Source organism: Podarcis melisellensis (assembly GCF_964234715.1).
Source record: "Podarcis melisellensis genome assembly, chromosome: 16".
Lineage (NCBI taxonomy): Eukaryota > Metazoa > Chordata > Lepidosauria > Squamata > Lacertidae > Podarcis > Podarcis melisellensis.
Genome location: NC_138533.1, coordinates 28,145,469 through 28,161,449, shown reverse-complemented (window position 1 = coordinate 28,161,449; position 15,981 = coordinate 28,145,469). Strand labels below are relative to the sequence as shown.

The 15,981-nt window shown below is 47.1% G+C and overlaps 1 protein-coding gene across 1 annotated transcript; it reads right to left on the bottom strand.

Moving 5' to 3' along the window:
* Positions 1–13,761, bottom strand: LOC309359553 (uncharacterized protein). Its single transcript, XM_081893407.1, has 3 exons — positions 12,968–13,761; positions 8,567–9,508; positions 1–702 (listed from the first exon to the last, which is right to left on the bottom strand). Exons 1-3 carry the CDS (start codon positions 13,017–13,019, stop codon positions 497–499), a joined length of 1,200 nt encoding a protein of 399 aa, XP_081749533.1. The 5' UTR covers positions 13,020–13,761; the 3' UTR covers positions 1–496.
* Positions 13,762–15,981: the final 2,220 nt, after the last annotated feature.

The following is a 15,981-nucleotide window of genomic DNA, read 5'->3' as shown; positions in this document are numbered from 1 at the left end:
TGGGATACAGTGGTACCTTGGTTTAAGTATTTAATTCGTTCCGGAGATCCATACTTAACCTGAAACTGTTCTTAACCTGAAGCACCACTTTAGCTAATGGGGCCTCCCGATGCCGCCGCGCTGCCGGAGCACGATTTCTGTTCTCAACCTGAAGCAAAGTTCTTAACCTGAAGCACTATTTCTGGGTTGGCGGAGTCTGTAACCTGAAGTGTATGTAACCCGAGGTACCACTGTATATGGAAAGGGCAAAGAGACTGGAGTCGCCAGACTCATCTGAAAGCCCGGTTCCTAAGCCCAGAAGTCAATCGGTGATTTGCGGGCGCTTGGTGATGAGAAAGGCACTCTGTGCATGCTCAAGGGCACAGTGATGGTGGTGACGATTTCACACCCACCCACACTGAGTCTGGCTCCGAGTCCTGCCCTCCCTCTGAGATGCATCAAGTTCCTGGTGGAAAGCTCAAATTCAGAGAAGAGAAGAACTTCTCAGACACTGTTCTCATGTGCCCAGGTCACGGCGGAGCTTGAGGATTTCCAATAACAGTTTCTCTTTCTCCAGAAGGATCTTTTCCTTCTGCAGCTGGAGGGTCTCCTTCTGCAGTTCTAGAACCTCGGTTTGCAGCTGGCTCTGCCTCTCCAAAAGCTCTCTGGACGGGCGTCTGGTTGGCGTGCTGCAACCCTTCTGGCTGGAATGCAAATCTTCAGCTGCAAGCAAACAGAAGCCCAAGAAAAAGTGGGTTAAAGTAGAGAGCCAGGGCAACCTGTCTGAAACACCATCAAGGCGAAACTTAGACAAAACAGTCAGAACTTCAACTAAGCCCATCTGTACTCCCATACTTAAAGGTAAAGGGACCCCTGACCATTAGGTCCAGTCGTGATTGACTCTGGGGTTGCAGCGTTCATCTCGCTTTATTGGCCGAGGGAGTCAGCGTACAGCTTCCGGGTCATGTGGCCAGCATGACTAAGCCGCTTCTGGCAAACCAGAGCAGCGCACGGGAACGCTGTTTACCTTCCCGCCGGAGTGGTACCTATTTATCTACTTGCACCTTGACGTGCTTTCAAACTGCTAGGTTGGCAGGAGCAGGGACCGAGCAATGGGAGCTCACCCCGTCATGGGGATTCGAACCGCCAACATTCTGATCGGCAAGTCCTAGGCTCTGCGGTTTAACCCACAGTGCCACCCGTGTCCCCACTCCCATACTTACTCTCTATATAATTGCTTGCTTCACTTACAGATCATGGATCCCCCCCCCCCTTGCAGGTGTCCTATCACTCATGATTGCACTGCATCATGGGTTTTACAGTCTCAAGCCAGCACATGCATTGCAACCTTAGAACTACAGAACCCGCTGTACATTAAACAGTTTTTTAAAAAGTCCCCTCATTTGACACCGCATACTAAACACCTGGCCACAAAGCTCACCAGGGCTGCATTCACACAGCAGTGTATTCAATCTCCTGATGGTAAATAGCATGTCAGTCACTCATTTTCAGGCTATTTGATTCCACAAAGGGCATGGCAAGAATACTAATGGCCCAAAAATGGAAACAAGAGGAACTACCGACCTTGACTGAGTGGAGAATGAAACTTATGGATTATGCAGAATTGGATAAAATGACTGGAAAAATTAGATATCAGAAAGATCACAAATTCACTGAGGACTGGGGAAAGTTTACGGAATATCTGAAAACTGTATGTGATGAACAGACAACGCTAGTGGGTTTTAAAGAGGCTTTGTGATAAACCAAGGTATATTGTAAGAAAGAAACTGAGATGGAAGGTTATTATCAAATCGGCAATACTACATAGAAAATGTGTAAAGATATGAAAAATGGATGATTGAAGGAGGTACTGGTGGAAGTTCAAAAACTGTAAATTGGTAAACATGGTTGTCAAAATTATTTGTTAAAGAAAAACTTAATAAAAATTTATATATATTTTATATATATGGTACTCAGGATATCACTCAAGAAATCACTCAAGATATCCCTCAAGTAATTAAGGAACAAAAGAAGAAAAGGCACACTAGCCTGGGAACTTCCTCTCTGCCCAGAACATTGGAGGCTATACACCACACCCCCTCAACAGTATTTATAGGAACTCAAACACTGAGATCCTGCTCTGTTCCAGTAACAAGAAGCCGAAAGCACCAGCCTGAAGATGACGAGTGAGACCTCGTCGAAACGTCGCCTAGACACCCCAACTTTTACACGGGAAGACACCCGAGGACACCAAAACCTGCATATATATATATATATATATATATTTGCTTTCGTAGATTTTCACGGGTACAGGAATGCAGGTTTTGGTGTCCTCGGGTGTCTTCCCGTGTAAAAGTTGGGGTGTCTAGGCGACGTTTCGACGAGGTCTCACTCGTCATCTTCAGGCTGGTGCTTTCGGCTTCTTGTTACTGGAACAGAGCAGGATCTCAGTGTTTGAGTTCCTATAAATACTGTTGAGGGGGTGTGGTGTATAGCCTCCAATGTTCTGGGCAGAGAGGAAGTTCCCAGGCTAGTGTGCCTTTTCTTCTTTTGTTCCTTAATTACTTGAGGGATATCTTGAGTGATTTCTTGAGTGATATCCTGAGTACCACTTAGGTGGGTCATTAGGTGTGGATTAGTTGCTAAAGTCTTTGTGTCTTGACCTCTTGAACTTTGTGAAGAGTTTTTCTGAGAAGATGGCTGTACTGCACTTAGTTGTGCTCTGGCTTGGCTTCGTGTATAGGGGCGAGCTGTGGTTTTGTGGCCTGTGTCAGCCAGATCTGTGTAGGGATTGCAGGGGGGTGCAGCATCCGGAGGTGCCACCATGGTTTGGCTACTGGATGGTGTCTGTAATTTATCTGTGGAGAGGGTCTGGGTTTGGGTCTGGTGTGGTTGATTGGTGATGGCGTTCTGTGTGCCTCTGGATCTGGTGTCAGTTTTTGTGGGGAGGGCTAATTTCCAGATGTCTGGCAAGCGGGATGTGTCGTCACGCTTGTTCATGTTGTGAGGGTGTTTCTCTCCGGATGCTGCACCCCCCTGCAATCCCTACACAGATCTGGCTGACACAGGCCACAAAACCACAGCTCGCCCCTATACACGAAGCCAAGCCAGAGCACAACTAAGTGCAGTACAGCCATCTTCTCAGAAAAACTCTTCACAAAGTTCAAGAGGTCAAGACACAAAGACTTTAGCAACTAATCCACACCTAATGACCCTGTTGGAATTCTGCTACCCGGTCATCGGTATGTGCCTATCTGATCAGGCACCGGCTGAATTCCTTAGACCTCCCTCCGGCGTCTCCCGGCAGGATAAACAACACGAGGTCCATTCCGGCGATCTTCCTCAGGCTGTGAGGAAAACACACCAACTGCTTCTCCTCCTCTCCTCCTCCCTGCATATCCCCAGGGAGGGGAATCAGACACAGACAGTAACGTATCTACATGTCCTTTTATTTGTGTCTTTTAGCAGTCATCCAGTAAACATGTCTGCTCTCTTCAACATACAGAGAGAAACACCTCCCATGTACTTCCTGTACAGGTCATATGACAAACCCACTGAGCTAACATCCGGTGCTCAGTACAGAATGGACTGCCCCTTTGTTCCCATGGCAACAGTCACAAACATCCTGTTTGGCTTTCCAGCCACAAGCAGCAGACTGTGCTGCCTTTGCTTGCTGCAGCTTTGGTGCTTTAGAATAACATCCTCCCCCTAAAGTATCAATGCGTGCTGCGAGCAAAGCGTCATCCAGAGAAGAAAACAAACAGTTGTTATACTTATAACATTCCCCTGTTGTTTCAGTTCCACCCTTGGAACTACCCGCCACTGGTTTTACCAATGTACCTCTCTGGTTGTGTGACTTCCAAGGAATGAGTGCATCTGCATTACCTTGGTTAACAACTCTCTGTTGTGCCTTTGTCTCTGACTCAGACACAGCTTCAATCTGACCTTGGTCGTTTACAACAGCAACACATAAGTTAGCAAACTCTTGTGAATACCTCTTGGGTGGTACACCCTTCGTTGCTCTCTCAGACCTACGTAAGAGGTGCTGCTCTTCTCTGCTTTCTGGTTCAGCCTCTGAACTCTCTGGAGAACCAGTACTAAGCTTAATCAGTGGTTCGTCCTCCTCTTCTGAGGGTCTAGTCATTGTGTGAGACTTCCTCTCAATGACTGTGACAACTGAGCTGTCTGAGCTATCGCTGTCATCATCAGTACTACTGAACTCAATAAAATCAACATCATCATCATCATCATCATCAGAATCATCTTCACCTGTGGGAAATGTGTGAACAACCACTCTCTCTTGTTCAGGAGCACTCTCTAGAAATTTTGTGAGAATCACCTTTCCAGATTCAGACAAAATTACTCTGTAGAGACCCTTTTCATAACCCACAAAAATGCCTCTGGCATTCTTTACTCCACCTGGAGTTTCTGTTCTCACATGAGACCCAAAAACCTTGAAATGGGCAACAGAAGGTTTTCTGTGGAACAGTTTCTCAAAAGGAGAACATCCCAACTCTTTTGAAAACTTTCTCAACCAGGTGTAACAAAATGACATTAGCGACTCAGCCCAGTACTCATGTGGCAGATGTGAACTTAGCAATTGCGCATGCATTCCCTTTTGCAATTCTTTGTTCACCCTCACACAAACACATCTATTCCAAGCTTCTTCGGAAGCTGCAAGTTTGTGTCTTATCCCTTTCTTCTTCAGGAACCTCTGGAACTCCTGTAAAAGAAAAATTGGCTTCTCATCTGTGCAAAGACAATCTATGTCAGCATCATGCATATTTTTAACCTTGTCACAAAACTCTTTAAACCTTTCTAAGGCTTCTTTCGGTCTCTCCAAAAGATAAATCCAGACAAAACCTGTAAAAGAATCAACACATATTAGGTAATACTTTGCATTGCCTCTAGATGGTTCTAAAGGACCAATCACATCAGCATACACCCGCTGAAATGCTCTTTTGCCCCTTGAGGTCACCTGCTTGGCGTCTTTCTCAGCTACACCTGCAAAAGAGATCATGTTAGAATCACAAGAATTACATTTCATGTAATCACTTTGATCAAAAGTCAACAAATACAGTCCATCTTTCTCTTTGGCAGAAAGATACAGCTCTCCATCTTTGTAGATCTCGCAGTGTTGATCATCATAGGACAGTTTTAGTCCCTTCTTGGCAATCTGCGAAGCGCTGAGCAGATTAAACTTCAATTCTGGAACCAAATAAACATTGTTTATAGTCAAGTTCAGACTTTTAAGATACACAGTCCCAATTCCGGTCGCTTCCAGCTCTTGACCGTTGGCTAGTTGCACAGCGAAGCTTTGCTTCTCAAACGTAGAAAATAGTCCTATGTGTCCCGTCATGTGAACTGTGGCTCCAGTATCCAAAACAAAGAAATTCCCCGCTTCTGGTGTGGCTTTTAGCGACATCAAAGCCTTTGCAGTCTTTGCCTTTGGCTTGGTGTGACCTTTGTCTGACGCGTCAGACTTTGTGGAGCTTGCCTTGGCTCCTCTCTTCCGACGTGGCTTCGTACAGTTCCGCTGTAGATGCCCAGTCCGGTCACAATTGTAGCATCGGACAACGTTCATAGCTACAGCATCTCCTCCAGTAGCTTGAGCAGTGGGGGCGTTAGAACTCCGTTCTTCCCTCCCTCTGTCTTTCACGTCCAGGGCTGCAAGCCTGTCATGTTCACAAAGAACCACGGCAAAGACCCTCTCCGACGTGAGATCAGCTGCTGGGAGGGACCCCAGCTGACTGGCAACCGTTTTGTAAGTTCGATTCAGGCTGTTGATCACCATAAAGCAAAACACTTCCTCCTGCAGACGGAAATTGCGTTCCACCATCTGTTGACGCAGAAATTTCATTTCCGTCAGGTGCGCTTGAACATCTCCATCAGGCGCAAGCCTCAGGTTGGTCAGCTTCTCAAAATACAGCAACGCTGAAGAACCTGCATCTCTCTGATGTGTCCTTCTCAGCGTGTTCCAAACATCTCTCGCGTGCTCTAAGCCTTGAATGTGTATCAACTGCGAATCTGACACGCACAGAATTATAGCAGTTCTGGCCTTCACATCCTGTGACTCCCAAGCACGCGTTGGCGCTGCAGGAATGGGGTTCTCAATCACGTCAAACAGTCTCTGATTCTGCAGCAGGGCCTTCATCTTAATAGACCAAGATGCATAATTGTCACTGGTCAAAAGGGGCGGAGAAGGCAGGGCTCCCCCCTTCTTGGCATCCATTTTGAGTCCTTGCATTGACTCTTTAAAACACAAGCCTTTAAAATCCAATAGCTGGCTTGTTTACACTCTGTGCACCTGGCAGCTCTCAACGCTGGCTGCGTTGGAAATTTCCAGGAGCTCCTCAGACTTCGTAGTCATAACAATTCACTGTTGCTTTCACTTCTCCTCTCTGAGGATTAGCCTTCACTGAAAGGCGTCGCTTAGCAACAGTACATTCCAATCCCTTGGAGAATAAACCACAGGAATGTCTGGAATGCGGTTTCACTTTTAACCGGAGCCGTTTCCCATACGCTGCTCCCTCGAAGCAGAAAATAACTCAATCTGCTTTCACTCTTCTAAGCCCGAAAATCACATACCTGGGCTCCGTGGCTTTTGCTTCCAGCTTGCTCTGGTCAGCTTCTGGCTGCAGAGAATCAGCTTTCTCACCTCAGGCATCCATGGAAGCCACCTCCTGATGCAGAGGGCGATGAAAACAGGAACCATCAGCTCTGGTACCAATGTTGGAATTCTGCTACCCGGTCATCGGTATGTGCCTATCTGATCAGGCACCGGCTGAATTCCTTAGACCTCCCTCCGGCGTCTCCCGGCAGGATAAACAACACGAGGTCCATTCCGGCGATCTTCCTCAGGCTGTGAGGAAAACACACCAACTGCTTCTCCTCCTCTCCTCCTCCCTGCATATCCCCAGGGAGGGGAATCAGACACAGACAGTAACGTATCTACATGTCCTTTTATTTGTGTCTTTTAGCAGTCATCCAGTAAACATGTCTGCTCTCTTCAACATACAGAGAGAAACACCTCCCATGTACTTCCTGTACAGGTCATATGACAAACCCACTGAGCTAACATCCGGTGCTCAGTACAGAATGGACTGCCCCTTTGTTCCCATGGCAACAGTCACAAACATCCTGTTTGGCTTTCCAGCCACAAGCAGCAGACTGTGCTGCCTTTGCTTGCTGCAGCTTTGGTGCTTTAGAATAACAGACCCACCTAAGTGGTACTCAGGATATCACTCAAGAAATCACCCAAGATATCCCTCAAGTAATTAAGGAACAAAAGAAGAAAAGGCACACTAGCCTGGGAACTTCCTCTCTGCCCAGAACATTGGAGGCTATACACCACACCCCCTCAACAGTATTTATAGGAACTCAAACACTGAGATCCTGCTCTGTTCCAGTAACAAGAAGCCGAAAGCACCAGCCTGAAGATGACGAGTGAGACCTCGTCGAAACGTCGCCTAGACACCCCAACTTTTACACGGGAAGACACCCGAGGACACCAAAACCTGCATATATATATATATATATATATATATGAATCTGTGGGCAGCCTATTTCACCTGGAAAATATTGGGGGTCAAGTCTTGGGGCATGCAACTCTTTCCTGCTGTTTGGACAGGGGAATCGTGGGTGAACAGAAATGCTGCAGGGTGGGGGAAAATAAATTTGAAAACAAGACAGGAGCACTAGTATTATAATCAGGAATACAAACACAATATTCCCGACCTCTGAAAGCACCCTCAGTGGCCTTGGGCCAGTCATCATTTCTCAGCTGAACCTACCTCACAGGGCTGTTTGTGAGGAAAAAATGAGAACGGGGAGAACCTTGTAGGTTACCTTTGGTTCTCTGAAGAAAAGGTGGACTATAATTGCATTCATTAAAATACAGTGGTACCTTGGGTTACATACGCTTCAGGTTACATACGCCTCAGGTTACAGACTCTGCTAACCCAGAAATAGTGCTTCAGGTTAAGAACTTTGCTTCAGGATGAGAACAGAAATCGTGCTCCGGCGGCGTGGCGGCAGCGGGAGGACCCATTAGCTAAAGTGGTGCTTCAGGTTAGGAACAGTTTCAGGTTAAGAATGGACCTCCAGAACGAATTAAGTACTTAACCTGAGGTACCACTGTACTGATCTGCCCCTGGCTCCTGTCCCTGCCATGCAAAGTGAGAGCAGCATCTGTTGCTCCGCCCACTTGCCTCTAGCCCCGCCCATTCCTCTCCATTCCTCTCCATTCTGAAGGAAATCAGCCCTGAATGCTCACTGGAAGGACAGATCCTGAAGCTGAGGCTCCAATACTTTGGCCACCTCGTGAGAAGAGAAGGCTCCCTGGAAAAGACCCTGATGTTGGGAAAGATGGAGGGCACAAGGAGAAGGGGACGACAGAGGACGAGATGGTTGGACAGTGTTCTCGAAGCTACCAGCATGACTTTGACCAAACTGCGGGAGGCAGTGGAAGACAGGAGTGCCTGGCGTGCTCTGGTCCAGGGGGTCATGAAGAGTCGGAGACGACTAAACGAATAAACAGCAGCAAAACAGACAAGCATTTCAACCTGAGTTGGGTAGAGATCCTCACCGTGATCATCGAGGACGGAGGTGGTGCCTTTGGCACCGGAACTCCCAGTGCCACTGCTTTGAATCAAGGGGCTGCAGACTGTTCCCAGACAAGGACATTCCAGCTGGGGGCTTAGAGAGCACTCAAGCTTACATGACAAAGGGAAGTCTGATGGGCAGGTACTAGTTTCTGGCATTCTACAAATGCTGGACCGCCCGGATTCCCCCCTTTGGGACAAAAGCATCCTGGGGATTTGTGCACAGTGCAGCTGGTCTGAGTGATGATAGTAGCTCAACGGGACCCCCTTGCAGGGCTCCTGTGACGTCTTTTCCCTTGTCTTTCGAGTGCCCTCTGCACGTTCGACGTTGTCCCCAGACCACGAGAGGCTGGCAAAGTTCTGCCTTGCTAAATCTGCCTGCGGCAATCCCCTGTTGGCTTTGGGGTTTCCGGGAGCCTCAATCCGGCAAGGCTGCCGATAGTGGCTGTCGCTGCAGAGATACGACAGGCAAGGGGAGCCTGAGAGCACCTCGGCGTGGCTTGTTGGCAACGCGTCTTGTCTGGGACTGCCCGGAGACTCAGCTCTCAAGTCAGGACCGTAAAGCAACGGTCTGGGGAGCGCGGGGTCCGTTTTATTGAGGAGAGCGATGATATCGCGGAAGAGGCGTTCCCGAGGCTGCCTCTGCAGCAGAGGGTGCTTCTCCATGCTTAGACCCTTGCGGGCGTCCACCACCATGTTTTTCCACTTCTTGAGGATCTCTTGTGGCGTGCGCTGAATGAGAGGATTCAGAGAGTTGACAGCCACGGCGATCTCCTCCCAGGCCCGTTGGCGGGCAGCCGTGTTGCTGTAGCGGCCGCTCTTCGGGATCAGGATGTCCTTGCGGAGAGCAAATCCTTCCAGGATCAGGAACTTCTCCTCATCAGAAAACTTGATCCTCTTCGCCTTGGCGGTTGCCATGTTGGCTCCTGCAGTTCAAAAGACAAGCAGAATCGTGGTTCAGTGGTACCTCGTGTTAAGTACTTAATTCGTTCCAGAGGTCCGTTCGTAACCTGAAAGTGTTCTTAACCTAAAGCACCACTTTAGCTAATGGGGCCTCCTGCTGCTGCTGGAGCACGATTTGTGTTCTCATCCTGAGGTAAAGTTCTTAACCTGAGGTACTATTTCTGGGTTAGCAGAGTCTGTAACCTGAAGCGTCTGTAACCTGAGGTACCACTGTATGTTGAAAATAGCCTGCACAGAGAGTGTGTGGGTAGGAGCCAAGGAGGTAAAGGTAAAAAGGTGAAGGATCCCCTGGATGGTTACATAAGTCCAGTCAAAGGTGACTCTAGGGTTGCGGCGCTCATCTCGCTTTCAGGCCAAGGGAGCCAGCGTTTGTCCACAGACAGCTTTCTGGGACATGTGGCCAGCAGGACTAAACCGCTTCTGGCGCAATGGGACACTGACAGAAACCAGAGCGCACAGAAACGACGTTTACCTTACTGCCACAGAGGTACTTTGAGGTGCTTTTGAACTGCTAGGTTGGCAGGAGCTGGGACAGAGAAACGGTAGCTCACCCCGTCGCGGGGATTTGAACTGCCAACCTTCCGATCAGCAAGCCCAAGAGGCTCAGTGGTTTAGACCACAGCACCACCTGCATCCCTAGGAGCCAAGGAATAAAGAGGTGGGCCCAGCATTCAGATAGTATGTTTCCTAGCACAATTCAAAGTGTTGGTGCTGACCTTTAAAGCCCTAAATGGCCTTGGTCCAGTATATCTGAAGGAGCGTCTCCATCCCCATCGTTCTACCCGGACACTGAGGTCCAGCACCGAGGGCCTTTTGGTGGTTCCCTCACTGCGAGAAGCCAAGTTACAGGGAACCAGGCAGAGGGCCTTCTCAGTAGTGGCACCCGCCCTGTGGAACGCCCTCCCACAGATGTCAAAGAGAACAATAACTACCACACTTTTAGAAGACATCTGAAGGCAGCCCTGTTTAGGGAAGCTTTTAATGTTTGATGCATTACTGTATTTTAATATTTTGTTGGAAGCCGCCCAGAGTGGCTGGGGAAGCCCAGCTAGATGGGCGGGGTATAAATAATAAATTATTATTATTATTATTATTATTATTATTATTATTATTATTATTAATCCTATTGCAACAGGGCATAGCTCAAATTAACCTGGCTGTTTCAACCGAACCTCGTCAAGTGTTTTCCCCAAGTAGAATTCGAAAGCAGATTATACAGTAAAGGCAGAGCACACAAAGAGCCATAAAACATCAAAACAGTCTCACAACACAAAGCATCCGCCTTACATGCATAAAAATAAAAAAACTGTTACAGGTCATGGGATTAGAAAACATGTATGGCATCTTTCTGCTTTCAGATTCCCCATCTTGAGGTGACCAGAAATGCTCAGGCCATTTGCCCAATTTAGGTATTGGATGTCCCATGTGTTACGGTAAAATCTGGGTGCGAGGCTGCTCTGCCACCCAGCTAGTTGGACTAAGTCCGCGGGTCCCTGCAGGGGAAAATGAGCTCAGCCGGAGACAGGAGCAAGCTGCAGAAGATCCAAGTTTATTGCGCAACTGGTTCAAGGCGAGATTGAACAGCGAGAAAGGGGTGACATGAACTTTTGAAATTTCCCTCCATGTCCCAGAATACAGTGCAAAATACATCCCAGTTACATCATGAATACATTAAGAAGAGGTTGGGTTCCACAGATTACATCATGAATACATTAAAAAGAGTTTGGGTTACACAGGACTAACATACAGAGGAGGGAGGGGGAATATGCAGAGCTGGAGATATGCGCAGATAAGCACTTCCTGAGTACCTGTGATGAGAAGACAATAGTCCAGGTATGTAAAGTCTGCCACCTGGCATTGCCTGGAGGAAAGGCTTGGCAGAGTGATTTGACAGGATTAGGGTCTTGACACCTTGCTTGAGGGATTATGGAGGACAGGGGAGGTGTCATGGAGTCCTAGAGAAATTGAGCAAATTCGCATGTTGATTTTCTATGAATTTTATTCTAGTCCCTTTTGACATTGACAATTTGAAATAAATGGATATATTGTAGCGAAGAAGAAGGTGAAGAAGACATGCCCCCCCTTCCGTATCACATGTTACCATGGCAACTTAGCCCATGATCAGTCTTTACTGACATTTCTTCCATCTACCTTTCAGGAAGCTTCCGGGATTTCTGATTAACACCCTAGTTGCTAAGTCTCTCTTAAGAACAACCTCTTTGAGGCTCTTTGGGTTTATGCATTCCCAGAGATAGATAAAATCTCTTGTTTATGGGCTAGAGAGCAAAAGGGTTGTAAATTGGAGGCCCACAAGATTCCTGCACAGAAAGAAAACCTTTTCTCAGATCATTCCACTTAAGAGGTTAAATGCAATTAAAACAACACATTAAAACGTTCATATCACAATATGCACTTGGGGTCTCTAATTCTTATATCAGTCTTTAGCCTACGTTCAGTGTAATGCTCAATATTGCTTAATTCTCCATTCTATGCCCCACTTTATTTGATTTTACGACACATCCTGCTTTACTTGTTACTTTAAGTTGTTCTTTTCTTTACTGTTATTTTATGTTGTGATTTTTTTTGGGAGGGAATATCATTCAATAAGGGATTAACTCTGTGGGTTAAACCACAGAGCCTAGGACTTGCCGATCGGAAGGTTGGCGGTTCGAATCCCTGCAACGGGGTGAGCTCCCATCGCTCTGCCCCAGCTCCTGCCAACCTAGCAGTTCGAAAGCACGTCAAAGCGCAAATAGATAAATAGGTACCGCTCCGGCGGGAAGGTAAACGGCGTTTCCGTACGCTGCTCTGGTTCGCCAGAAGCGGCTTAGTCATGCTGGCCACATGACCTGGAAGCTGTACGCCGGCTCCCTTGGCCAATAAAGCGAGATGGGCACCGCAACCCCAGAGGCAGCCATGACTGGACCTAATGGTCAGGGGTCCCTTTACCCTTTACCTTGTAGTTTTCCCAGTAGTGATGTATGGAAGAGAGAGCTGGACCATAAAGAAGGCTTATCGCCGAAGAATTGATGCTTTTGAATTCTGGTGCTGGAGGAGACTCTTGAGAGTCCCATGGACTGCAAGAAGATCAAACCTCTCCATTCTGAAGGAAATCAGCCCTGACTGCTCACTGGAAGGACAGATCCTGAAGCTGAGGCTCCAGTGCTTTGGCCACCTCATGAGAAGAAAAGACTCCCTGGAAAAGACCCTGATGTTGGGAAAGATGGAGGGCACAAGGAGAAGGGACGACAGAGGACGGGCTGGTTGGACAGTGTTCTCGAAGCTACCAACATGAGTTTGACCAAACTGCGGGAGGCAGTGGAAGACAGGAGTGCCTGGCGTGCTCTGGTCCAGGGGGTCACGAAGCGTCGGACACAACTAAACAACAACAACATAGCAAGGAAGGAAAGCCTGCAACTTACCGGCTCCCCTGCCTGCCGGGTTTCGGGGCTCTCGCGTCTCCTTCGTCCTCATCACACGCTCCAAAGCGAAGAAGGGGCGTTGCGTGTCTGTGTGTTGTGTGTAGAGTCAAACACGCATACGCGCACACACACACCCTACCCGCTTCCCTTCTGACCACTTCCTACCAACCGCAACTTCTGGAGCTAAAGGCAGCGCCCCCTGAGCATGTGCAAAGTGCTGGTGCCACCGATGGCGAGGATGCAGGAGGGGGACCCCGTTCCGGTCGTTTTTGACAGCAAAAGCAATGATAGCCACAAACCATACAAATAATAATAACACAGAGGGTAGGGGGAAAGGGAGAGGAAATGGCTCCGGAGAAAGCCACGCGGTATTTCCCTTAGATTTTCTCGCTCGATGGCATTTCCTCTCCCACCTTTTTGGTCCGAGAAGGGCGAGGAGGCGGCGGAGGAGAGAGGCGCCTCCAAGCGCAGGAGCGCGCAAGGCTTCGCCCGTGCGCCATCGGAGCGCACTGCGGGCGCAGCAGCCTAGATCCGCCTTTGGGACTCCTTCTGCAAAGGGGGCAGGCAAGTGGGGGTCCGGGTTAACCCTCCGCTGCTCAAGGCACGGGATCGGCACCGCCAGGACGACGACGTGGAGAACTGACCACAGCCAGTTCGCTGGAGCCTTAAAAAATAAAGTGTCTAGCATATACTCAGAGTAGACCCATCGGGGCGCATGCAACTCAACTCTGCCCACAGTAGAATCACTGAAAGGAATGAAACTTTTGTTTATTTTGCATTTATGCCCCACTTTTTTTTTTTTACACCAAGGAGGCATTTAATCCCCACAACAACCCAGGAATCCGTGTGTTCTTCCTTCCATGGTTTGGTGTTCTTTTTAAAAAAATTATCAGAGTGGTTTGCAACAGCCATATGGTACGTAAAACCAGTTAGTTAGTTATTAAATTTATACGCTGCCCTTCGTCAGAGGATCACAGGGTGGTTTATGTTATAAAGTCACAAAAATAGGTACTGTAGTAGGAAAAAATAATAAACCTCCCCCCCCCCGCCCCCACAGTTTAAAAGGCCATAGATGGTTTAGTTAGCTGAAGTCTGGAAGAAGAGGAATGCTTTTGCCTGGCACCTAAAGAGATGTAATGAAGGCACCAGGTGAGCCTCCCAGGGAAGCGCATTCCACAAATAGGGAGCCACTGCAGAAAAGGCCCCATTCTTGTTTTGCCACCCTTTGGAGGCAAATGGAGAAGGGCCTCAGATAATGATCACAGGGTCTGGGTAAGTTTATATGGGAAGTGGCGGTCCTTGAGGTATTGCATTCCTGAGCTGTTTTATTAATTTATTTTATTTTATTAAATTCGTATACCGCCCTTCATCCAAAGATCTCAGGGTGGTTCACAACATTAAGGCTTTATAGGTCAAAACCAGCACTTTGAATGGGTCCTGGAAACTGATTGGAAGCCAGTACAGTTGGGTTGGGATTGGTGTCAAACTGTCTTGCCCCAGTGAGCTACCTGGCTGCTTAATTCTGCACTAACTGGGGGTTGGACTAGATGCCCCCTGAGGTCCATTCCGTCTTCAACAGTTCTATGGTAACGCACTGCAGTAATTTAACCTAGAGGTTACCAAAGCATAGACAAAAGTCAGGCTAACCCTGTCCAGATATGGGGTGCAGCTGGGTTACCAGCTGAAACTGATGGAAGGATAAATAACCGAGTCCATTATCGAGGCAAGACACTGGTCCAGCGAACTAAGTGGTTTCTAGCTGTGATGGGTTAAAGGAATATGAAAAAATGGGTTTATATAAGTAAAAATCTAAGATTGTAATAATTTAAGAATAAGATCTGGGTAGCAAAAATAGGGAAATTGTTGAATTAATAATTTGATTTGGAATACAAAAAAGGGTGGTACGAGGAGGTCCGAGAAACAAGTAAATGAAAAATAAGGAGATGAAAAGATTGATTGTTTTTAACAATTTTTGTTGGATATTTTTTTCTGTTTTTTTTCTTTTTTATTTCTTGTAATGTAAAATCCTTAATAAAAATTATTATATATATAAAAAAAGACACTGGTCCAGCACTTCCACTGCCTTACCTACAGATGCAAAGGAGAAGTAGAGCTCTCTGTGTTATCACCAAATTGCTGACAAGGTGGTCCAAAACGCTGGATGACCCCCCCTCTGTGGTTTCATGCATATGTTGAACAGCACTAAAGCAGTGCCACCCATCCAGTAATAAGCATATGAAAATGGAAAACCAGCTGTTATGGAAAGGTGTGTTCTGAATTGCCTGCAGAAGTCTGACGGAATAGATATTTTTTTTCTAGCAAGCATTTAAAAGTTGAAACAGAAGGCTCCTGCTGAATCTCTATTGGCAGAGCATTCCACAAGATGGACTCCATATGTTTGTGATTTTTTCACATAATAATAATAATAATAATAATAATAATAATAATAATAATAATAATAATAATATTTTATTTTATTTATACCCCGCCCATCTGGCTGGGTTTCCCCAGCCACTCTGGGCGGCTCCCAACAGAATATTAAAAAACATGATAAAACATCAAACATTAAAATCATCCCTAAACAGGGCTGCTTTCAGATGTCTTCTAAAAGTCAGATAGTTTTTTATTTCCTTGACATCTGATGGGAGGGCATTGCACAGGTTGGGCGCCACTACCAAGAAGGCCCTCTGCTTGGTTCCCTGTAACCTCGCTTCTTGCAGTGAGGGAACCGCCAGAAGGCCCTCGGAGCTGGACCTCAGTGAGCAATGGGGGTGGAGACTCTTTTTCAGGTATACTGGGCTGAGGCCGTTTAGGTCTTTAAAGGTCAGCACCAACACTTTGAATTGTCCTTGGAAACGTACTGGGAGGCAATAAGTCATGACGACTATGTCATGTCTCCATTCTTAACTGACTGAAAACCAAACACACACACACACACAAACACGAATCAATTCACAGGAATTAACAACATTCATGTTCGTTCTTTCCTTTTAAAAATCCCACTCTATTAAAAT